This window comes from Perca flavescens, chromosome 15 (genome assembly GCF_004354835.1).
Source record: "Perca flavescens isolate YP-PL-M2 chromosome 15, PFLA_1.0, whole genome shotgun sequence".
Taxonomy (NCBI): domain Eukaryota; kingdom Metazoa; phylum Chordata; class Actinopteri; order Perciformes; family Percidae; genus Perca; species Perca flavescens.
In genome coordinates this window covers 1,760,494-1,785,493 of record NC_041345.1, presented here as the reverse complement: position 1 = coordinate 1,785,493, position 25,000 = coordinate 1,760,494, and the positions used below count along the sequence as shown (strand labels likewise).

The following is a 25,000-nucleotide window of genomic DNA, read 5'->3' as shown; positions in this document are numbered from 1 at the left end:
AAATGCGGCCCGATCAGCACTCTAACACTTGATGTTGTTGTTGTTGTTGTTGTAACTTAAATGCTGGACTTCAGTAAGTTTTGCTTAACTCAGTCCTTGTGTTCTGGTAAACTCAAGTCCGATGAAAGAAGGCGCGGGAATTAATAAATTGGAGTCAGATTTGAAGGTCCTTAGGGCCTCATTTTAGACTTAATTCCACTACAGTAGCCATGCTGGGTTAACGCTGTGTTATCCGGTCAGAGGGACAGCAAACGCGGAGTAATTGCATTGTTTCAACAATTAGTGGAATAATTACTTCTGGCATAACCAGATATTTTATAAATACAGTACAGGCCAAAAGTTTGGACACACCTTCTCATTCAATGCGTTTCCTTTTTATTTTCATGACTATTTACATTGTAGATTCTCACTGAAGGCATCAAAACTATGAATGAACACATATGGAATTATGTACTTAACAAAAAAGTGTGAAATAACTGAAAACATGTCTTATATTTTAGATTCTTCAAAGTAGCCACCCTTTGCTTTTTTATTAATAAGGGAAATAATTCCACTAATTAACCCTGACAAGGCACACCTGTGAAGGTAAAACCATTTCAGGTGACTACCTCATGAAGCTCATTGAGAGAACACCAAGGGTTTGCAGAGTTATCAAAAAAAAGCAAAGGTGGCTACTTTGAAGAATCTAAAATATAAGACATGTTTCAGTTATTTCACACTTTTTTTTGTTAAGTACATAATTCCATATGTGTTCATTCATAGTTTTGATGCCTTCAGTGAGAATCTACAATGTAAATAGTCATGAAAATAAAGAAACACATTGAATGAGAAGGTGGGTCCAAACTTTTGGCCTGGACTGTATGTTTATTTAGCATATGTGCTCCTGCTGTGTTCCCCAGGTCTCAGCTGCTACAATGAGTTTTTTTTTGTTGCCCCACCCATTGCTCGAATGTCAAACTCCGCTTATGGGGGAAAGGATTGTTTCCCCCTACGGCGACGCCGCCACAGGCCACGCCCCCAGCTATGACGAGTCACCGATACCTTGGCCTCGATGCCGATCTTGATGATGCTGCCGATGATGGTGAACATGTCGCTGACGATGAGCAGGATGTACCAGCCGTTGATGAACTCCATCCTGTCGCCCCAGCTCACGCTGCGCCCATGGCGCCGTCCGAAAAACTGCACGTACTCCTAGAGAGGGAGATGGGAGAGAGGGGGGATAATGGTGCGTTGTTTTTGTCCACCGATGTCGATCTACGAGTCGTTTTCCGGAGTCACAAACCGGAAGTTGCAAAAAGCCCCCCCCCCCCCCCGAGGTCGTATATTTACGACTCGTCAAGTCATCTGAACTCAGAGGACCCCGAGTTCACTTTCAAACATGGCTACGTCGTGCATCACACGTAGTAAACATTGTGGTTTTCTACAATTTTAAGCACTTTTGTCTTTGTTGTAACCAAATGAAGAAGTGGTACACATAGTGCTGTATACTGCTACCTATAGGCATGTCTCTACAGTCTTATTAGGAGTTAAACATAGTGCTGTATACTACTACCTATAGACATGTCTCTACAGTCTTATTAGGAGTTAAACATAGTGCTGTATACTGCTACCTATAGACATGTCTCTACAGTCTTATTAGGAGTTAAACATAGTGCTGTATACTGCTACCTATAGACATGTCTCTACAGTCTTATTAGGAGTTAAACATAGTGCTGTATTAGGAGTTAAACATAGTGCTGTACTACTACCTATAGACATGTCTCTACAGTCTTATTAGGAGTTAAACATAGTGCTGTATACTACTACCTATAGACATGTCTCTACAGTCTTATTAGGAGTTAAACATAGTGCTGTATACTACTACCTATAGACATGTCTCTACAGTCTTATTAGGAGTTAAACATAGTGCTGTATACTGCTACCTATAGACATGTCTCTAAACAGTCTTATTAGGAGTTAAATATAGTGCTGTATACTGCTACCTATAGACATGTCTCTACAGTCTTATTAGGAGTTAAACATAGTGCTGTATACTGCTACCTATAGACATGTCTCTACAGTCTTATTAGGAGTTAAACATAGTGCTGTATACTGCTACCTATAGACATGTCTCTACAGTCTTATTAGGAGTTAAACATAGTGCTGTATACTGCTACCTATAGACATGTCTCTACAGTCTTATTAGGAGTTAAACATAGTGCTGTATACTGCTACCTATAGACATGTCTCTACAGTCTTATTAGGAGTTAAACATAGTGCTGTATACTACTACCTATAGACATGTCTCTACAGTCTTATTAGGAGTTAAACATAGTGCTGTATACTACTACCTATAGACATGTCTCTACAGTCTTATTAGGAGTTAAACATAGTGCTGTATACTACTACCTATAGACATGTCTCTACAGTCTTATTAGGAGTTAAACATAGTGCTGTATACTGCTACCTATAGACATGTCTCTACAGTCTTATTAGGAGTTAAATATAGTGCTGTATACTGCTACCTATAGACATGTCTCTACAGTCTTATTAGGAGTTAAATATAGTGCTGTATACTGCTACCTATAGACATGTCTCTACAGTCTTATTAGGAGTTAAACATAGTGCTGTATACTGCTACCTATAGACATGTCTCTACAGTCTTATTAGGAGTTAAACATAGTGCTGTATACTGCTACCTATAGACATGTCTCTACAGTCTTATTAGGAGTTAAACATAGTGCTGTATACTACTACCTATAGACATGTCTCTACAGTCTTATTAGGAGTTAAACATAGTGCTGTATGCTGCTACCTATAGACATGTCTCTACAGTCTTATTAGGAGTTAAACATAGTGCTGTATACTGCTACCTATAGGCATGTCTCTACAGTCTTATTAGGAGTTAAACATAGTGCTGTATACTGCTACCTATAGACATGTCTCTACAGTCTTATTAGGAGTTAAACATAGTGCTGTATGCTGCTACCTATAGACATGTCTCTACAGTCTTATTAGGAGTTAAACATAGTGCTGTATACTGCTACCTATAGACATGTCTCTACAGTCTTATTAGGAGTTAAACATAGTGCTGTATACTGCTACCTATAGACATGTCTCTACAGTCTTATTAGGAGTTAAATATCGCCTGATTAGTTATTTTGGAGCTTGTGCAGCTGAGATTGTCTAGAGATGCTCGGTTGCTATGACAACGATGGCTTTAAGCCGAGTCTGGAGCAGAAAGTAGAGCAGTAGCCTAACGTTAACGTTAAACAAAACCTAATTTTCATGTATCAAACTGTGAAATATATGTGTGTAATATGTCAATAACTGGGTGAACAGAATCCTAAATTTTACAAAAATCCATCTTTTCTCCGACTCGTAGTATTGTGTGACAAAAAGAACGCAACAACCCCGCGGTTATTCGTTATTCGACACGGATGTGACGTCACACTTGAGCTACTAGTTGCGATTACAAGATAAAAAGAACGCATCATAAGATGAGAGCAGCAAGTCCTGCAAACCATACGACTTTATAGCCTAGAAATCTAGACCACCCTAGCAGCAGCAAATTTATTTTGCAGCCAGGGGGTCTAGCAACTCACGACTCACGACTTGGTAGCGTTCCAGGCAAAGTCATGAGCCGGCTAGCTAAACATTGTACCCTTGGCAGGGTTTAGGTTAGGCTACCTAATGCTGACGTTAACTAGCGCTAGCTGATATTAGCAATTTCTAGTCAGCGACATCTTTTGGGCTTCATTTAATAAACATAACCTGTAGTAGTACACAATCGTATGTGTATTGTTTTGATTACAATGTGTGGAATTACTTTACGTTGCCTATTTACAGTACAGGCCAAAAGTTTGGACACACCTTCTCATTCAATGCGTTTCCTTTTTATTTTCATGACTATTTACATTGTAGATTCTCACTGAAGGCATCAAAACTATGAATGAACACATATGGAATTATGTACTTAACAAAAAAGTGCGAAATAACTGAAAACATGTCTTATATTTTAGATTCTTCAAAGTAGCCACCCTTTGCTTTTTTTTATTAATAAGGGAAATAATTCCACTAATTAACCCTGACAAAGCACACCTGTGAAGGTAAAACCATTTCAGGTGACTACCTCATGAAGCTCATTGAGAGAACACCAAGGGTTTGCAGAGTTATCAAAAAGAATCTAAAATATAAGACATGTTTTCAGTTATTTCACACTTTTTTGTTAAGTACATAATTCCATATGTGTTCATTCATAGTTTTGATGCCTTCAGTGAGAATCTACAATGTAAATAGTCATGTTAATAAAAAGGAAACGGATTGAATGAGAAGGTGGGTCCAAACTTTTGGCCTGTACTGTATGTCTATTTATTTCTATTTCTCACTGTTAACCACCGTAAGTCTGTACAAGCGTCAACAGGGGGCGCCATTGTTGTTGTTGATGTAAAATGTTTTCAGAAACACGTTTCGGTGAACTATTTTTGGAAAATACGAGATCGTATTCTGAACAAGACGCCATTATCGGTCAGCTGGAGCAGCCAGACCCACATGACACGTTCGTCATTTCCGGTTTTAATGTTTTTGTATTACGTCTCGTGCAGAACGTACGCTCAAGTCGGCGTCCCTTTGGTGCACTCTGAGGCACTTTTTGGCCCAGTCTGCTCTGATTGGTCAGCGTTTCTGGGTCTCTGCACCGTCATTGCAGCTGGGGAATGACTGCACAACCTTGCAGGGGCGGTTTCTAACTGTACAGAAGTCTTGACGGCTCGTTTAAAGGCACAGTTTCAGAATGTGTGTGTGTGTATTTCTCTGTGGATTCAGAGTGTTGTTACGTTCACAGTATAAATATACTGTATTGATCAGCTTTATGGTAAAAAAAATACTCGTATATCTTATTTTTTACAATGTGGGAACTTTAAGGTAATTAAAAAAAATTGAAAAAAGTTTTTCAGTCCATTGTCGGAAATGGAAGTTTATGTAATTGTTGTGAAAAGACAACAATATATAAAACATCTAAATGATATTGTCACCAAGTAAAGCAGTATTTCCACAAGATAAACAATAGGGGTGTAAGAAAAAACCGATACACTTGAGTATCTCAATATTTTATTTAGCAATACTATATCGATTTTCAAAAACGTTTTTTTTTTGTTTGTTTACGTGCAAAAATATTCATGTAAGACAGTGGTTCATGGTTATGTAAACCCCCTACCGCTAGATGGCTATGCTAGCAGTGCCTAAAGGTGCCTAAAATGCTTAGCAGTGCCTAGCAGTGCCTAAAGGTGCCTGGCAGTGCTTAGTAGTGCCTAGCAGTGCCTAAAGGTGCCTTGCAATGCTTAGCAGTGCCTAGTAGTGCCTAAAGGTGCCTAAAATGTTCAGCAGTGCCTAGCAGTGCCTAAAGGTGCCTAGCAATGCTTAGCAGTGCCTAGTAGTGCCTAACAGTGCCTAGCAGTGCCTAGCAGTGCCTAACAGTGTCTAGCAGTGCCTAGCAGTGCCTAACAGTGCCTAGCAGTGCCTAGCAGTGCCTAGCAGTGCCTAACAGTGCCTAGCAGTGCCTAGCAGGGCCTAGCAGTGCCTAACAGTGCCTAACAGTGCCTAGCAGGGCCTAGCAGTGCCTAACAGTGTCTAGCAGTGCCTAGCAGGGCCTAGCAGTGCCTAACAGTGTCTAGCAGTGCCTAACAGTGTCTAGCAGTGCCTAACAGTGCCTAGCAGGGCCTAACAGTGCCTAGCAGTGTCTAGCAGTGCCTAACAGTGTCTAGCAGTGCCTAACAGTGCCTAGCAGTGCCTAGCAGGGCCTAGCAGTGCCTAACAGTGTCTAGCAGTGCCTAACAGTGTCTAACAGTGCCTAGCAGTGCCTAGCAGTGCCTAGCAGGGCCTAGCAGTGTCTAGCAGTGCCTAACAGTGCCTAGCAGGGCCTAGCAGTGCCTAACAGGGCCTAGCAGTGCCTAGCAGTGCCTAGCAGTGCCTAACAGTGTCTAGCAGTGCCTAACAGTGCCTAGCAGGGCCTAGCAGTGCCTAACAGTGTCTAGCAGTGCCTAGCAGTGCCTAGCAGGGCCTAGCAGTGCCTAACAGTGTCTAGCAGTGCCTAACAGTGCCTAGCAGGGCCTAGCAGTGCCTAACAGTGCCTAACAGTGCCTAGCAGTGCCTAGCAGGGCCTAGCAGTGCCTAACAGTGTCTAGCAGTGCCTAGCAGGGCCTAGCAGGGCCTAGCAGTGCCTAACAGTGTCTAGCAGTGCCTAACAGTGCCTAGCAGGGCCTAGCAGTGCCTAACAGTGCCTAGCAATGCTTAGCAGTGCCTAGTAGTGCCTAAAGGTGCCTAGCAGTGCCTAGTAGTGCCTAACAGTGCCTAGCAGTGCCTAGCAGTGCCTAACAGTGTCTAGCAGTGCCTAGCAGTGCCTAACAGTGCTTAGCAGTGCCTAGTAGTGCCTAACAGTGCCTAGCAGTGCCTAACAGTGCCTAGCAGTGCCTAACAGTGCCTAGCAGTGCCTAACAGTGCTTAGCAGTGCCTAGCAGTGCCTAAAGGTGCCTAGCAGTGCTTAGCAGTGCCTAGTAGTGCCTAACAGTGCCTAGCAGTGCCTAGCAGTGCCTAACAGTGTCTAGCAGTGCCTAACAGTGTCTAACAGTGCCTAGCAGTGCCTAGCAGGGCCTAGCAGTGCCTAGCAGGGCCTAGCAGTGTCTAGCAGTGCCTAACAGTGCCTAGCAGGGCCTAGCAGTGCCTAACAGGGCCTAGCAGTGCCTAGCAGTGCCTAGCAGTGCCTAACAGTGTCTAGCAGTGCCTAACAGTGCCTAGCAGGGCCTAGCAGTGCCTAACAGTGTCTAGCAGTGCCTAGCAGTGCCTAGCAGGGCCTAGCAGTGCCTAACAGTGCCTAGCAGTGCCTAACAGTGCCTAGCAGGGCCTAGCAGTGCCTAACAGTGCCTAACAGTGCCTAGCAGTGCCTAGCAGGGCCTAGCAGTGCCTAACAGTGTCTAGCAGTGCCTAGCAGGGCCTAGCAGGGCCTAGCAGTGCCTAACAGTGTCTAGCAGTGCCTAACAGGGCCTAGCAGGGCCTAGCAGTGCCTAACAGTGTCTAGCAGTGCCTAGCAGTGCCTAGCAGGGCCTAGCAGTGTCTAGCAGTGCCTAACAGTGCCTAGCAGGGCCTAGCAGTGCCTAACAGTGCCTAACAGTGCCTAGCAGTGCCTAGCAGGGCCTAGCAGTGCCTAACAGTGTCTAGCAGTGCCTAGCAGGGCCTAGCAGGGCCTAGCAGTGCCTAACAGTGTCTAGCAGTGCCTAACAGTGCCTAGCAGGGCCTAGCAGTGCCTAACAGTGCCTAGCAATGCTTAGCAGTGCCTAGTAGTGCCTAAAGGTGCCTAGCAGTGCCTAGTAGTGCCTAACAGTGCCTAGCAGTGCCTAGCAGTGCCTAACAGTGTCTAGCAGTGCCTAGCAGTGCCTAACAGTGCTTAGCAGTGCTTAGTAGTGCCTAACAGTGCCTAGCAGTGCCTAACAGTGCCTAGCAGTGCCTAACAGTGCCTAGCAGTGCCTAACAGTGCTTAGCAGTGCCTAGCAGTGCCTAGCAGTGCCTAAAGGTGCCTAGCAGTGCTTAGCAGTGCCTAGCAGTGCCTAGCAGTGCCTAGCAGTGCCTAGCAGTGCCTAGCAGTGCCTAGCAGTGCCTAACAGTGCCTAGCAGTGCCTAGCAGTGCCTAACAGTGCCTAACAGTGCCTAGCAGTGCCTAGCAGTGCCTAGCAGTGCCTAGCAGTGCCTAACAGTGTCTAGCAGTGCCTAGCAGTGCCTAGCAGTGCCTAGCAGTGCCTAGCAGTGCCTAACAGGGCCTAGCAGTGCCTAGCAGTGCCTAGCAGTGCCTAACAGTGTCTAGCAGTGCCTAACAGTGCCTAGCAGGGCCTAGCAGTGCCTAACAGTGTCTAGCAGTGCCTAACAGTGCCTAGCAGGGCCCAGCAGTGCCCTAACAGTGTCTAGCAGTGCCAGCAACAGTGCCCAGCAGGGCCCAGCAGTGCCTAACAGTGCCTAGCAGTGCCCAGCAGTGCCCAGCAGGGCCCAGCAGTGCCCAACAGTGCCTAGCAGTGCCCAGCAGGGCCCAGCAGGGCCCAGCAGTGCCCTAACAGTGTCTAGCAGTGCCCAACAGGGCCCAGCAGGGCCCAGCAGTGCCCTAACAGTGTCTAGCAGTGCCCAGCAGTGCCCAGCAGGGCCCAGCAGTGCCTAACAGTGTCTAGCAGTGCCTAACAGTGCCCAGCAGGGCCCAGCAGTGCCCAACAGTGCCCAACAGTGCCAAGCAGTGCCTAGCAGGGCCCAGCAGTGCCTAACAGTGTCTAGCAGTGCCCAGCAGGGCCCCAGCAGGGCCCAGCAGTGCCCAACAGTGTCTAGCAGTGCCTAACAGTGCCTAGCAGGGCCCAGCAGTGCCTAACAGTGCCCAGCAGCTTAGCAGTGCCCAGCAGTGCCCAAAGGTGCCTATCAGTGCCCAGTAGTGCCCAACAGTGCCCAGCAGTGCCCAGCAGTGCCTAACAGTGTCCAGCAGTGCCCAGCAGTGCCCAACAGTGCTTAGCAGTGCTTAGCAGTGCCTAACAGTGCCTAGCAGTGCTTAACAGTGCCCAGCAGTGCCCAGCAGTGCCCAACAGTGCCCAACAGTGCCTAGCAGTGCCCAGCAGTGCCTAGCAGTGCCTAGCAGTGCCCAGCAGTGCCTAGCAGTGCCTAGCAGTGCCTAGCAGTGCCCTAGCAGTGCCTAACAGTGCCTAGCAGTGCCCAGCAGTGCCCAGCAGTGTCTAGCAGTGCCCAGCAGTGTGCCCAGCAGTGCCCAACAGTGCCCCAGCAGTAACTAGCAGTGCCTAACAGTGCCTAACAGTGCCTAGCAGTGCCTAGCAGGGCCCAGCAGCCCAGCAGTGCCCAACAGTGTCTAGCAGTGCCTAGCAGGGCCCAGCAGTGCCTAACAGTGTCTAGCAGTGCCCAACAGTGCCTAGCAGTGCCTAGCAGGGCCCAGCAGGCCCAGCAGTGCCCTAACAGTGTCTAGCAGTGCCTAACAGTGCCCAGCAGGGCCTAACAGTGCCTAGCAGTGCCCAGCAGTGTCTAGCAGTGCCTAGCAGTGCCCAGCAGGGCCCAGCAGTGCCCCAGCAGGGCCCAGCAGTGTCCAGCAGTGCCCAACAGTGCCTAGCAGGGCCTAGCAGTGCCTAACAGGGCCTAGCAGTGCCTAACAGTGCCTAACAGTGCCTAACAGTGCCTAGCAGTGCCTAGCAGTGCCTAGAAGGGCCTAGCAGTGTCTAGCAGTGCCTAACAGTGCCTAGCAGTGCCTAGCAGTGCCTAGAAGGGCCTAGCAGTGTCTAGCAGTGCCTAACAGTGCCTAGCAGGGCCTAACAGGGCCTAGCAGTGCCTAACAGTGTCTAGCAGTGCCTAACAGTGCCTAGCAGTGCCTAGCAGTGCCTAGCAGGGCCTAGCAGGGCCTAGCAGTGCCTAACAGTGTCTAGCAGTGCCTAGCAGTGTCTAGCAGTGCCTAACAGTGCCTAGCAGTGCCTAGCAGGGCCTAGCAGAGCCTACCAGTGCCTAACAGTGCCTAGCAGGGCCTAACAGTGTCTAGCAGTGCCTAGCAGGGCCTAGCAGAGCCTACCAGTGCCTAGCAGTGCCTAACAGTGCCTAACGTTTTGCTAGAAGTTAACAACGTAGCTATGGCTGACCTTTGGCCTACTTTAGCATATTAACAGCTCACTAAGAACCTGGGAACCACAATCCCAAACTGGCAGTTTGATTTTCTGTGTACTGAATTATTTACCTAAAGTAAACTTCTTTGACTTTTATGCACATCATGTATTTTTCCAAGTATTAGTTTTTCTAAAATTATACTTTAAATGAATCCTAATATATCGCCTTACACAAAGTAATATATTGCAATATATTGAATCGTGACCCACGTATGGTGATACGTATCGTATCGCCAGATTCTTGCCCTAATGAACCCATGAATGTTTGGTTTACGTGTTGCAGCCGGATGCCTCTGAGGATGGAGCGCCCACACAGCAGCAGCGACAGCAGGCAGACAGACGCCACTAGCACGTCAAGGACCTCCCGGGCATAGCTCTCCGCTGGGGGGAGGGGGCAGAGGCAAACCACACAATCAAACATACACACAGTTGATAGTACCAGACTCATCTCGCATTGCCAGACCCTCCTACACACAGCGCTGCAGAGGAGGGTCTGGCTAGTCCACACTAGAGTGCAGATCGGGCCTCATTTTTGTGTCCGTGAACTCACCGTGTCCAGACAGGTTGGGGTCTTTACACTCATGTATGGAGGCCTGGTTCTGCAGACTGATCTTCACTTTGCCGCTCTGCACGCTGTTATCCATGACGATCTGATAGCAACAAGAACCAGAGTACATATAAAAACCTCCTTACACAACTCCATCAGTTTATCTTAAAGGGTAACTTTGTTTTTTTTCAAACCTGGACCCTATTGTCCCATGTTTTTGTGTCTAAGTGACAGATGGGAACAACAATCTTTGAAATGATTCCAGTATTAAACAAGCTGCAATGTAATGCCCCTGCAATCTCCGTCCATTAAAAGTTCTGTTGTTGTTGCTGACAGACTCAGATTATTATGTTATATTATTAAATATGCTGGCTCTATACACGCTAAAAGTCCTGATTATTTACATGGAGTCTGGTGGAGATATGCTGGCTCTATACACGCTAAAAGTCCTGATTATTTACATGGAGTCTGGTGGAGATATGCTGGCTCTATACACGCTAAAAGTCCTGATTATTTACATGGAGTCTGGTGGAGATATGCTGGCTCTATACACGCTAAAAGTCCTGATTATTTACATGGAGTCTGGTGGAGATATGCTGGCTCTATACACGCTAAAAGTCCTGATTATTTACATGGAGTCTGGTGGAGATATGCTGGCTCTATACACGCTAAAAGTCCTGATTATTTACATGGAGTCTGGTGGAGATATGCTGGCTCTATACACACTAAAAGTCCTGATTATTTACATTGAGTCTGGTGGGTTTGGTGATAGTGATTTTGGGGCTGTTTCTGGTTACTCTTTAACTAAAAGGTCTATCTCTGTAGGGATCCTTTCTATAATGTTGTCAGACACTTAGAATAATAATCTGAGCCTGTCAAAACAGAACTTTTAGTGGATGGAAATTGACCATTTGTCTAAATATATACATACATTGCAGCCCGGTACAAGGTAGCCAGTTTCAGCGTTCTCACTCAATACTAGACCAATTTTAAATATGTTTGTTTACATTAGTCACTTAGACACCAATGCATGGGAAAATTAGGGTCCAGGTTGAAGAAAAAAAACAACTGATGTTACCCATTAACTTTTATCTCAAACTTTGGCTCATTTTAACACAAAACGTCACAGTTGTGATAAATCGGGCGGTCAGAATTCTATCTACACCATGCTGTGATGCAGCCAGGGTGTTTATTCAAACAGGAATAACAGAAGAGATAGTTCACCGTGATAGCAAAGGTGTAGCAGTCAGGGATTTCATTGTTCAGGACGGTCTGAATGTTGATGGCCTTCAGCTGGAAGTCAATCGTTACGTTGATCAGCCTGGACACAAATATGTGAAAGACAGACAAAGAAAATTCAATGTGAGTCAAAGACTTAACACTTAATACCCGAACAATGGCTATTACTTCAAACCTCTAATACTGACTGTTGATGTGTGTCTATCCTACTGTCTATTTTATTCCCTTATAATGCCCATATTCAATGCTATTACTACAATTGTTATATTACTATGTCTACATTATTCTCTTATAATGCCCATATTCAATGCTGTCTGTTTTTAAGACTTATCCTTGCACTGCTACAGTTTTTATATTACTATGTCTACATTATTCTCTTATAATGCCCATATTTATTGCTGGTCTCTAGACTTTATCCTTGCACCATTGGACTTATTTGCACTACCACCATGACACACACTCTCATAGAGCACCTTGGCATGCAGACTGACTCACAGGGTCAGTCCCTGCCCTGTCACTGCAGGCCTCTCATGCTTATACCTCCCCTACAGTACATTTTTATTTAGTATCTTTTCTTTTATTGTCCATATTATTCATGTGGATTTGTTATTTTATCATGTTGTTTGTGATGTATGTGTATGTTGTGTGTGATGTCTTTAAGCTACTGGGACCTTGAATTTCCTCTTGGGGACCAATAGAGTATATATGTGTGTATATGTGTGTGTGTGTGTGTGTGTGTGTGTGTGTGTGTGTGTGTGTGTGTGTGTGTGTGTGTGCGTGCATGTACGTATGTATGTATGTATGTATGTATGTATGTATGTATGTATGTATGTATGTATGCATGTCTGTCTGTCTGTCTGTCTTAAAAACAAACCAATAATATAATATCCTCTGACTTGTAAAACTTGAGAGTGAAGTTCTTGTAGTCAGTGTTTCCCGGAGCAGAAGTGTCCGTCAGCGGATTCAGGCCGATGCAATCTGGAAGAGAAGTCAGAAAAATAGCTTTAAGAGGAAGTCCAAAATATCCAGGGGAAGTTTTTTAAAACCATCTTTTGTTCTCATCACATGAAGCGCAGACCGCACGTCTACACTTCCTCAAAGCATTTAAATGCTGAATCGTCCACTAGGAGATTTATTTTAATTTGTCTGACTTTATTTTCGCCACCAGAGGGATCATGCATTGCCAAAAGTCATCGCCGCCAAAGCAGCAGGTGTATGTAAACACCTCCTTTCCCAAGCCAGAGGCAGTGTGTTGCTACTAAAGGGAATGGAAATAACCTTATGTGTTGTGTTTTTGGAGATAGGAAATATTTCAAGGCTTTAAAACTAGGGCACAGTCTTGACATAGTAGGTGGAACAGCAACACACCAAGTATGTTTACACGCACACCAATATTGTGCTATTATTCCCGAATATGACAATATAATTAATTTGATACAGGTCATGTAAACAGCTAGCCTAGAAATCTAGACCCACCCTAGCGGCAGCAAATGTAATCTGCAGCCAGGGTCAGTCTAGCAACTCTCCGTTGGCTTGCGAGCTGGAAAAACCAAACTCTTGTCAGGCCAATCACATCGTGTATAGAGTGGGTGGGCGGGGCTTATGGCTGCTGCTGGTGAACAGAGGTCTTCTGGAAGACTTGGAGTTCAGCTTTTCTTTGAGAAAAGAACAAAGAACGGCACTGAAGTCATTCTTAAAAAAGGAAGATGTGTTCGGAGTTTAAAGTTTAACATATCAGCTAGCGTTGCTCTGATTGGTTGGAGCACTATCCTATTGGTGCAGAGGGAATTTGAAAGACAACCGTTTGTCCCGCCCCTCGGATTAAGCCCTGACCAATGGTGAATTCCCAGACCCAACATCTGGATATGGGGCTGGCTGGTCAGGCTAGTAAACAGCATATTCGGGTTGGATATTCCAAATTAGGCCTTTTTCCAAATATAGCATTTTCTAATTAAGATGTGGGATATTCCGGTATTATTTTGGTTTTAGTAGCATTCTCTGGACATGTTTACAGCGCACTTGGAGTATGTGTATCAATCAGGGTTTTTACTGCAGGCTTATGTATGGTCAGCTCTGTGCGTTGCTATGGTTGCTGTACACAAACCAACCAGCCAACAGTTTGCAAGGCTGCAGACCCGATAAAAAGGAGAAACACAGTGATTGTTAAACATGATCAAAGACTAGGATATCAACAGGTTTTTGGATATGAGCCGACCTTTTCAAAAAGCTGGTTGGAGGAATGAAAGAGGGAGGCTGTGTTCACACGGTCCAACAAGTCCTCCAATTCTGGAAAACTCTAAAAAATCTAATTATTTTGCACCTCTATATGTAAACGGGAATATTAGAGGAATATTCACTTTCATTAGCCGTGTAAACAGCTTAGCCGGAATAGCGCCTTTTTCAGAATAAGGACAAAAAACAGAATATTATGTGCATGTAAACGTAGTCAATTACTCACTGATTCAGTCATCTCCTTAAGGGCCAAGACAGTACCGGCACGGAGTAAATAACACGGCTGTTTACGTTGAATACCCAGGGACAAATGTAATGAACATCACTTAAAAAAAGCGACAAAAACCTCCCAAAAAAATTTGAAAAAGAACAAAAAATAAATAAAAAAAAACCCCCATCAAAAACCTAAAAAAAAAGTAAAAGAAAACCTAAAAGAAAACATAGAAAAATAGCAACAAAAGCATTGTAAAGCAACCATATAAAAAGCATCAAAAACCTCCAACAAAGTGAAACAACCTCAGAAAAGAATTGGTGATGGCCCAGTGGATATGACACATACCTTTGGTGTGAGAGACCAGGGTTCGATTCCCACTGCGATACATCGACCAATGTGTCCCTGAGCAAGGCACTTAACCCCTAGTTGCTCCAGAGGTGCGTTACCTCTGACATATATAGCAAATGTAAGTCGCTTTGGATAAAAGTGTCAGCTAAATGACATGTAATGTAATGCAAAAAAGCATGCAAAACAATACAAAAATAAGTTGATAAAAAAAAAAATGGATTCATCGTTAATGAATAGCAGAGAGAGGAGGAGGGATATGCGAAAGATAAAAGGTAATCTACCGGTGATAACGTGGGGATCGATGTGGAAGGTGTCGTTGACGGGGTCAATGGTGGCGTTCCTGTAGCACCTCTGGCAGAGGGAGAGCGCGCTGCCGTTCACTCCAACGCCCAAAACGTACGCATACCGGCCCACAGAGATCCGAGGGAGAGCCATGTACTGGAGGGGAGACACAAGCAGCAGATAAAAAGGATATTTGAAATATCAAGCACTGACTTGAATGGGCTAGCTGACTACATAAAGTGCTCGTTTTGCCGCTGACATGCTCAGATTAATATTCTAGGTGTCTGACAACATTATGGAAAGGATTTCTAAGGAGGTTAACCTTTCTGTTAAAGACTAAGATCCTTTTTTTAAACCTTAAAAACATCCGCCAAATTGCGTTCGCTAAAGCCACCAGACTCCATGTAAATAAACAGTAATTTTAGCATCGTAAAACACACTTCATTCAAAGTCGACAGAAACAGAATAAAACTATGAAAAGCCATTTTGGGTCACCTTTCCACTGTTCCAACCATCACAACTCTAGTTTGGGTTGAAATAAACACACAGTTTACTGATTTACATGTGAAAATATGTTGGCTCTATACACGCTAAAAGTACTGTTTTTTAAATGGAGTCTGGTGGGTTTAGTGCTAGCGACTTCAGAGCGGGTTCTGGTTAAACAGAAAGGTCTCAAAGAGGTTTTAAAAGGTCTAGCCTTCTTCTTAGGCTAGCAAGACTATATATTAGGGCTGCCACCTCTTAGTCGATTAGTCGACTAATCGGTCGTTTTGGTATCAGTCGACTAAGATTTCTTTAGTCGATTAGTCATTTTTTATGCTTATTCATGCTTAATTACTCATTTCCAAGCAACTTCTGAGCACATTTATGGTAAACACAAGATTTAAAGTGGTGCTTTTGCAGGATTAATTGTGGAGAAACTCAGATTTACAGATGGTTAATTAACTACATTTATATTGTGCTTTTCTAGTCTTAACCACCTCTCAAAGAGCACAGCTCTGTCGATTAAATCAACTAATCGATTAGTTGACAAAATCCTATAAGTGTTAGTCGACTAAGAACTTCTTTAGTCGAGGACAGCCCTACTATACAGTACAGGCCAAAAGTTTGGACACAATTTCTCATTCAATGTGTTTCCTTTGTATTTTCATGACTATTTACATTGTAGATTCTCACTGAAGGCATCAAAACTATGAATGAACACATAAGGAATTATGTACTTAACAAAAAAGTGTGAAATAACTGAAAACATGTCTTATATTTTAGATTCTTCAAAGTAGCCACCCTTTGCTTTTTTTGATAACTCTGCAAACCCTTGGTGTTCTCTCAATGAGCTTCATGAGGTAGTCACCTGAAATGGTTTTACCTTCACAGGTGTGCTTTGTCAGGGTTAATTAGTGGAATTATTTCCCTTATTAATAAAAAAAGCAAAGGGTGGCTACTTTGAAGAATCTAAAATATAAGACATGTTTTCAGTTATTTCACACTTTTTTGTTAAGTACATAATTCCATATGTGTTCATTCATAATTTTGATGTCTTCAGTGTGAATCTACAATGTAAATAGTCATGAAAATGAAAAGGAAACACATTGAATAAGAAGGTGTGTCCAAACTTTTGGCCTGTACTGTATATAGACTAGGTTGGATGCTACTGGAGAGAGAAAAAGTGTTATGTAATGTGGGTGAATCGGCTGAACCGTTACCTGCTGGATGGCGAAGTGTACCCGGCTGTACAGCTCGTCCTGCGTGTGCACGGCCTGATGAGCGTGGTCTGTATAACCCTTCAGGAAAAGATGTTTGAATGCGTCCGTGTTCTCGTCTTTAAAGTTCACCACCATCTGGTTGCTCAGTCCAAACAGCACCAGCTGAGAGACGGAGACGACAAACACATGAGCTTCAACCACTGCAGAATAGTAATTACATACTAGAGATACTGCCTAAAACGCTGGTATCGGTATCGGGAAGTACTGGAGTTTATGCACCGATCAGATACCACGTAATAAAGCCCTGAAGAAAATCTACGTTAAAGTAGATTATTTATGTTCTTTTTCCGTTATAACTGACTGTCAAACTGGAGAATAAAAGAAAGTTCTGGGGCATTCATTGTTTGTGTTTGTTCATGTTTCACAAAGATAGAAATAATATCACATCAATACAGAGATAGTAGTATACAGCTGTTAAAACATAATAAAATATATGACACACTGGTATCGGATCAGTACTCGGTATCGGGCGATACACAAGTTCAGGTATCGGAATCGGTATTGGGAAGCAAAAAATGGTATCGGGCCATCTCTATTACATACTGGTTACAAACAGGCTGTTATTTTATAAGTAGGGCCGGGACTCGATTAAAAAAATTAATCTAATTAATTAGAGGCTTTGTAATTAATTAATTGCATTTTAATTGCATAATATTTGACCTGAGAACGGTGAGTAAGTAATTTTTTTCACATGGATTTTTAGTATACCGTTGAATAATGACTGAATACATAAGCTTAAGCAACAAAATATTGTTTATTTTTGTTCAAACCAAGTCCAGCAGACCAGTGCAATTTTTGCCATTAAGTGTAGCAATAGCATATTTAGAAATATAGTACATTTCAGAAATTCAGGTAGCCTATAGGTAGGTAGACCTTCTGTAAACTATGTTTTTTTAAGTAAAACACAATACTTTCAAGTACATTCAGACTTAGTTACCCTGGTCCTTAAACCAGTCATCTGGTGGATTGTAGGTTGGGTGTGGGTCCTTGTACTCGGAGTCGGGCTAACGCTAACGCTAGCTGCTAAATGTTTTGCGTTGAGGTGATACTTGAGGCTCGATGTGCTGCGGTGATATGAGAATTCCTTGTTGCATAGTTTGCACACAACCATGCTCTAATCGACGCTTCCATCCGTTCGTTTTTATAACAAAATGTCCCGTCCACGGAGCCAACCAAAGAGGTCTCGTCAGCTTCTTTGTTCATGTTCACCGTGGTTTGTTGTTGTCTGAAGCATTGACATATATAAAAGGTCTGAAGCATTAACGTATATAAAAGGTCTGAAGCATCGACGTATATAAAAGGTCTGAAGCATCGACATATATAAAAGGTCTGAAGCATCGACATATATAAAAGGTCTGAAGCATTGACATTTATAAAGGTCTGAAGCATTGACATTTATAAAGGTCTGAAGCATTGACATATATAAAGGTCTGAAGCATTGACATATATAAAAGGTCTGAAGCATTGACGTATATAAAAGGTCAGAAGCATTGACGTATATAAAAGGTCTGAAGCATTGACATTTATAAAAGGTCTGAAGCATTGACATTTATAAAGGTCTGAAGCATTGACATTTATAAAAGGTCTGAAGCATTGACGTATATAAAAGGTCTGAAGCATCGACATATATAAAAGGTCTGAAGCATTGACATTTATAAAGGTCTGAAGCATTGACATATATAAAAGGTCTGAAGCATTGACATTTATAAAGGTCTGAAGCATTGACATTTATAAAGGTCTGAAGCATTGACATATATAAAGGTCTGAAGCATTGACATATATAAAAGGTCTGAAGCATTGACGTATATAAAAGGTCAGAAGCATTGACGTATATAAAAGGTCTGAAGCATTGACATTTATAAAAGGTCTGAAGCATTGACATTTATAAAGGTCTGAAGCATTGACATTTATAAAAGGTCTGAAGCATTGACGTATATAAAAGGTCTGAAGCATCGACATATATAAAAGGTCTGAAGCATTGACATTTATAAAGGTCTGAAGCATTGACATATATAAAAGGTCTGAAGCATTGACATTTATAAAGGTCTGAAGCATTGACATTTATAAAGGTCTGAAGCATTGACATATATAAAGGTCTGAAGCATTGACATATATAAAAGGTCTGAAGCATTGACATGTATAAAAGGTCTGAAGCATTGACATATATAAAAAATGTAATGTGTAAATGTAATGTAAAAAATGTTTAACGTGTTATTTTTTTTGTTAATTAACACGTTAAAGTCTGTAATTAATCAATCTTAATTAACGCATTAAAGTCTCGGCTCTATTTATAAGATTACTTTTTGGGGCTTTTCTGCCTTTAAATTTGACATTTTATATTGACTAAGGTCTATATAAAAGAGACTTCAGATACAGTATTAAGGGACCACTAAGGTCTATATAAAAGAGACTTCAGATACAGTATTAAGGGACCACTAAGGTCTATATAAAAGAGACTTCAGATACAGTATTAGGGGACCACTAAGGTCTATATAAAAGAGACTTCAGATACAGTATTAGGGGACCACTAAGGTCTATATAAAAGAGACTTCAGATACAGTATTAAGGGACCACTAAGGTCTATATAAAAGAGACTTCAGATACAGTATTAGGGGACCACTAAGGTCTATATAAAAGAGACTTCAGATACAGTATTAGGGGACCACTAAGGTCTATATAAAAGAGACTTCAGATACAGTATTAAGGGACCACTAAGGTCTATATAAAAGAGACTTCAGATACAGTATTAGGGGACCACTAAGGTCTATATAAAAGAGACTTCAGATACAGTATTAGGGGACCACTAAGGTCTATATAAAAGAGACTTCAGATACAGTATTAGGGGACCACTAAGGTCTATATAAAAGAGACTTCAGATACAGTATTAGGGGACCACTAAGGTCTATATAAAAGAGACTTCAGATACAGTATTAGGGGACCACTAAGGTCTATATAAAAGAGACTTCAGATACAGTATTAGGGAACCACTAAGGTCTATATAAAAGAGACTTCAGATACAGTATTAGGGGACCACTAAGGTCTATATAAAAGAGACTTCAGATACAGTATTAGGGGACCACTAAGGTCTATATAAAAGAGACTTCAGATACAGTATTAGGGGACCACTAAGGTCTATATAAAAGAGACTTCAGATACAGTATTAGGGGACCACTAAGGTCTATATAAAAGAGACTTCAGATACAGTATTAGGGGACCACTAAGGTCTATATAAAAGAGACTTCAGATACAGTATTAGGGGACCACTAAGGTCTATATAAAAGAGACTTCAGATACAGTATTAGGGGACCACTAAGGTCTATATAAAAGAGACTTCAGATACAGTATTAGGGGACCACTAAGGTCTATATAAAAGAGACTTCAGATACAGTATTAGGGGACCACTAAGGTCTATATAAAAGAGACTTCAGATACAGTATTAGGGGACCACTAAGGTCTATATAAAAGAGACTTCAGATACAGTATTAGGGGACCACTAAGGTCTATATAAAAGAGACTTCAGATACAGTATTAGGGGACCACTAAGGTCTATATAAAAGAGACTTCAGATACAGTATTAGGGGACCACTAAGGTCTATATAAAAGAGACTTCAGATACAGTATTAGGGGACCACTAAGGTCTATATAAAAGAGACTTCAGATACAGTATTAGGGGACCACTAAGGTCTATATAAAAGAGACTTCAGATACAGTATTAGGGGACCACTAAGGTCTATATAAAAGAGACTTCAGATACAGTATTAGGGAACCACTAAGGTCTATATAAAAGAGACTTCAGATACAGTATTAGGGGACCACTAAGGTCTATATAAAAGAGACTTCAGATACAGTATTAGGGGACCACTAAGGTCTATATAAAAGAGACTTCAGATACAGTATTAGGGGACCACTAAGGTCTATATAAAAGAGACTTCAGATACAGTATTAGGGGACCACTAAGGTCTATATAAAAGAGACTTCAGATACAGTATTAGGGGACCACTAAGGTCTATATAAAAGAGACTTCAGATACAGTATTAGGGGACCACTAAGGTCTATATAAAAGAGACTTCAGATACAGTATTAGGGGACCACTAAGGTCTATATAAAAGAGACTTCAGATACAGTATTAGGGGACCACTAAGGTCTATATAAAAGAGACTTCAGATACAGTATTAGGGGACCACTAAGGTCTATATAAAAGAGACTTCAGATACAGTATTAGGGGACCACTAAGGTCTATATAAAAGAGACTTTAGATACAGTATTAAGGGACCACTAAGGTCTATATAAAAGAGACTTCAGATACAGTATTAAGGGAACCACTAAGGTCTATATAAAAGAGACTTCAGATACAGTATTAGGGGGACCACTAAGGTCTATATAAAAGAGACTTCAGATACAGTATTAGGGGGACCACTAAGGTCTATATAAAAGAGACTTCAGATACAGTATTAGGGAACCACTAAGGTCTATATAAAAGAGACTTCAGATACAGTATTAGGGGACCACTAAGGTCTATATAAAAGAGACTTCAGATACAGTATTAGGGGACCACTAAGGTCTATATAAAAGAGACTTCAGATACAGTATTAGGGGACCACTAAGGTCTATATAAAAGAGACTTCAGATACAGTATTAGGGGACCACTAAGGTCTATATAAAAGAGACTTCAGATACAGTATTAGGGGGACCACTAAGGTCTATATAAAAGAGACTTCAGATACAGTATTAGGGAACCACTAAGGTCTATATAAAAGAGACTTCAGATACAGTATTAGGGAACCACTAAGGTCTATATAAAAGAGACTTCAGATACAGTATTAGGGGACCACTAAGGTCTATATAAAAGAGACTTCAGATACAGTATTAGGGGACCACTAAGGTCTATATAAAAGAGACTTCAGATACAGTATTAGGGGACCACTAAGGTCTATATAAAAGAGACTTCAGATACAGTATTAGGGGACCACTAAGGTCTATATAAAAGAGACTTCAGATACAGTATTAGGGGACCACTAAGGTCTATATAAAAGAGACTTCAGATACAGTATTAGGGGACCACTAAGGTCTATATAAAAGAGACTTCAGATACAGTATTAGGGGACCACTAAGGTCTATATAAAAGAGACTTCAGATACAGTATTAGGGGACCACTAAGGTCTATATAAAAGAGACTTCAGATACAGTATTAGGGGACCACTAAGGTCTATATAAAAGAGACTTCAGATACAGTATTAGGGGACCACTAAGGTCTATATAAAAGAGACTTCAGATACAGTATTAGGGGACCACTAAGGTCTATATAAAAGCATCCAAAAAGCAGCATGCCATGGGACCTTAAATATCTTCGCCTGTATGTGTGTGTGTGTGTGTGTGTGTGTGTGTGTGTGTGTGTGTGTGTGTGTGTATGTGTGTGTGTGTGTGTGTGTGTGTGTGTATGTGTGTGTGTGTGTGTGTGTGTGTGTGTGTGTGTGTGTGTGTGTGTGTGTGTGTGTGTGTGTATATCCACCTGCAACGTCACGATGAAGATTTTGAGCAGCTGCAAGAAGAGTTTGAAAGGCTTGCGGCCCTTGGCGTGATACTTGTCACAAGGGCTCATGAAGAAATACTTGAGATTCCTCCTCAGGGCCTCCTCTTCCTCTTCCTCCTCCTCTTCCTCTTCCTCTTCCTCTTCCCTTGGCTTCTGCAGGGACTCAGAGCCCACCAGAGCAGTGGGACGAGGGGTCCCGCCCCCAAGAAGGTCCCGGGACCCATAGCTGGCATAGGAGGAGAGGAGCTGGTCCTTTTCTGGGAGATACAAAGAAATCCATGGTTTCAGAACATTAAATGTTAAACAGGTCCTCCAGTTATCTCAAAATCAGTCCAAACTGAAGCAGAACAGGTCCGACACATCAGGACTTTTAGTTCCTTTAGGTATAAATCAAGCTAAAAAAAACACAATACAGTAAATATTGTACTTTGTTTATCTAACGTTAGCACCTCTCTCTCTCTCTCTATGTCTATGTCTCCTTCTCTTTTGTCTCTCTCTCTCTCTCTATGTTCTTCTGTGTTGTGTTGTATTGCATTTTATTGTGAAATACTTTGTGATTTTTATCTGTGAAAGGTGCTATACAAATAAATTTTACTTACTTACTTACTCATGTCTCCTTCTTTCTGTCCCTCTCTCTCTCTCTGTCTCTCTCTATGTCTCCTTCTCTCTGTCTCTGTCCCTCTCTGTCTCTAGCTCGCTCCACCACTTTGTTTTATCTAACGTTAGCACCTCTCTCCCTCTCTCTCTTTGTTTTATCTAACGTTAGCACCTCTCTCCCTCTCTCTCTTTGTTTTATCCCTCTCTCTCTCTTTGTTTTTTAGCACCTCTCTCCCTCTCTCTCTTTGTTTTATCTAACGTTAGCACCTCTCTCCCTCTCTCTCTTTGTTTTATCTAACGTTAGCACCTCTCTCCCTCTCTCTCTTTGTTTTATCTAACGTTAGCACCTCTCTCCCTCTCTCTCTTTGTTTTATCTAACGTTAGCACCTCTCTCTCTCTCTCTCTTTGTTTTATCTAACGTTAGCACCTCTCTCCCTCTCTCTCTTTGTTTTATCTAACGTTAGCACCTCTCTCCCTCTCTCTCTTTTTTTTTATCGTTAACCTCTCCCCCTCTCTCTCTTTGTTTTATCTAACGTTAGCACCTCTCTCCCTCTCTCTCTTTGTTTTATCTCGTTAACGTTAGCACCTCTCTCTCTCTCTCTTTGTTTTATCTAACGTTAGCACCTCTCTCCCTCTCTCTTTGTTTTATCTAACGTTAGCACCTCTCTCCCTCTCTCTCTTTGTTTTATCTAACGTTAGCACCTCTCTCCCTCTCTCTCTTTGTTTTATCTAACGTTAGCACCTCTCTCCCTCTCTCTCTTTGTTTTATCTAACGTTAGCACCTCTCTCTCTCTCTCTTTGTTTTATCTAACGTTAGCACCTCTCTCTCTCTCTCTTTGTTTTATCGTTAGCACCTCTCTCTCTCTCTCTCTTTGTTTTATCTAACGTTAGCACCTCTCTCTCTCTCTCTTTGTTTTATCTAACGTTAGCACCTCTCTCTCTCTTTGTTTTATCTAACGTTAGCACCTCTCTCTCTCTCTCTCTCTCTTTGTTTTATCTAACGTTAGCACCTCTCTCTCTCTCTCTTTGTTTTATCTAACGTTAGCACCTCTCTCTCTCTCTGTGTCTCTCTATGTCTCCTTCTCTCTTGTCTCTCTCTCTGTCCCTCTCTCTAGCTTGCTCCACCACTTTGTTTTATCTAACGTTAGCACCTCTCTCTCTCTCTGTCTCTCTCTCTCTCTCTCTGTCTCCTTCTCTCTTGTCTCTCTCTCTCTCTCTCCATGCCACAGCAGGGATAAAGACTCTCATGCTGCTTTGAAGGAAATTAAATAAAACCTGGTTTTCTGATTGTTTCCCAGCGATTAGTTCAAACGCACAATTATAAAAACATGAAACACTCTACAGATGATTTTGCTCTTTCAGTTTCAATTTCAATTTTATTTGTAAGGGACAATGTGCAGTTAAAACATAAATGTAACCATTGTAACCAGAGTTAGCCTTAGGCTAATTTACATCTGCCACAAACACACACACACACACACGCACACGCACGCACACACAAACACACACACACACACACACACACACACAAACAAACACACACACACAAACACACAGACGCACGAACACACATACATACACACACACATGCATGCATACACACACACAGACACACAGACGCACATACACACTCACACAAAGACGTACACACACACACACACACACACACACAAACAAACACACACACACACACACACACACACACACACACACACACACACACACACACAAACAAACACACACACAAACACACAGACGCACGAACACCACACACACACACACACACACACCACTCCTTCTCCTCCTCTGCATTTCATTCATACCTGTGCAGCTGTAAAGCAGGAAGTAAGCTTCTCCAGTATCGATTCATGATTCAGTTTTGGAGGCGAGAACATTAGTCTTTATTTTATGACATTAAAAGTATGCGTGTGTATGTGTGTTTATAAAGTAAAGTGTATATGTGTTTATAAAGTGTTTATAATGTGTTTATAAAGTAAAGTGTATATGTGTTATAAAGTGTTTATAATGTGTTTATAAAGTAAAGTGTATATGTGTTAATGTGTTTATAAAGTAAAGTGTATATGTGTTTATAATGTGTTTATAATGTGTTTATAAAGTAAAGTGTATATGTGTTTATAATGTGTTTATAATGTGTTTATAAAGTAAAGTGTATATGTGTTTACAATGTGTTTATAAAGTAAAGTGTATATGTGTTGATAAAGTGTTTATAAAGTAAAGTGTATATGTGTTTATAAAGTGTATATGTGTTTATAAACGAAAGTGTATATGTGTTTATAAAGTGTTCATAATGTGTTTATAAAGTAAAGTGTATGTGTTTATAAAGTGTTCATAATGTGTTCATAAAGTAAAGTGTATAAGTGTTTATAAAGTAGTGTAGTTTATAAAGTGTTCATAATGTGTTTATAAAGTAAAGTGTATAAGTGTTTATAATGTGTTTATAAAGTAGTGTATGTATTTATAATGTGTTTATAAAGTAGTGTATGTGTTTATAAAGTGTTTATAATGTGTTTATAAAGTAAAGTGTATGTGTTTATAAAGTGTTTATAATGTGTTTATAAAGTAAAGTGT

The 25,000-nt window shown here is 41.8% G+C and overlaps 1 protein-coding gene across 2 annotated transcripts in view; it reads right to left on the bottom strand.

Annotated features, from left to right (window-relative positions):
* Positions 1 to 25,000, bottom strand: part of LOC114568867 (mucolipin-1) — a 44,623-nt gene that overhangs the window by 15,290 nt on the left and 4,333 nt on the right. Inside the window, exons 2-9 of one of the 2 annotated variants that reach the window (XM_028598487.1) lie at positions 21,794 to 22,071; positions 16,225 to 16,386; positions 14,521 to 14,677; positions 12,342 to 12,423; positions 11,431 to 11,527; positions 10,210 to 10,309; positions 9,934 to 10,040; positions 1,042 to 1,191 (exon numbers count right to left, since the gene is read on the bottom strand). In XM_028598487.1, coding sequence (XP_028454288.1) covers positions 1,042 to 1,191; positions 9,934 to 10,040; positions 10,210 to 10,309; positions 11,431 to 11,527; positions 12,342 to 12,423; positions 14,521 to 14,677; positions 16,225 to 16,386; positions 21,794 to 22,071 — 1,133 coding nt within the window. Of the gene's footprint in view, positions 1 to 1,041; positions 1,192 to 9,933; positions 10,041 to 10,209; positions 10,310 to 11,430; positions 11,528 to 12,341; positions 12,424 to 14,520; positions 14,678 to 16,224; positions 16,387 to 17,221; positions 17,245 to 21,793; positions 22,072 to 25,000 lie in introns of those variants that run through there. The other variant, XM_028598488.1, reaches the window with a different exon arrangement.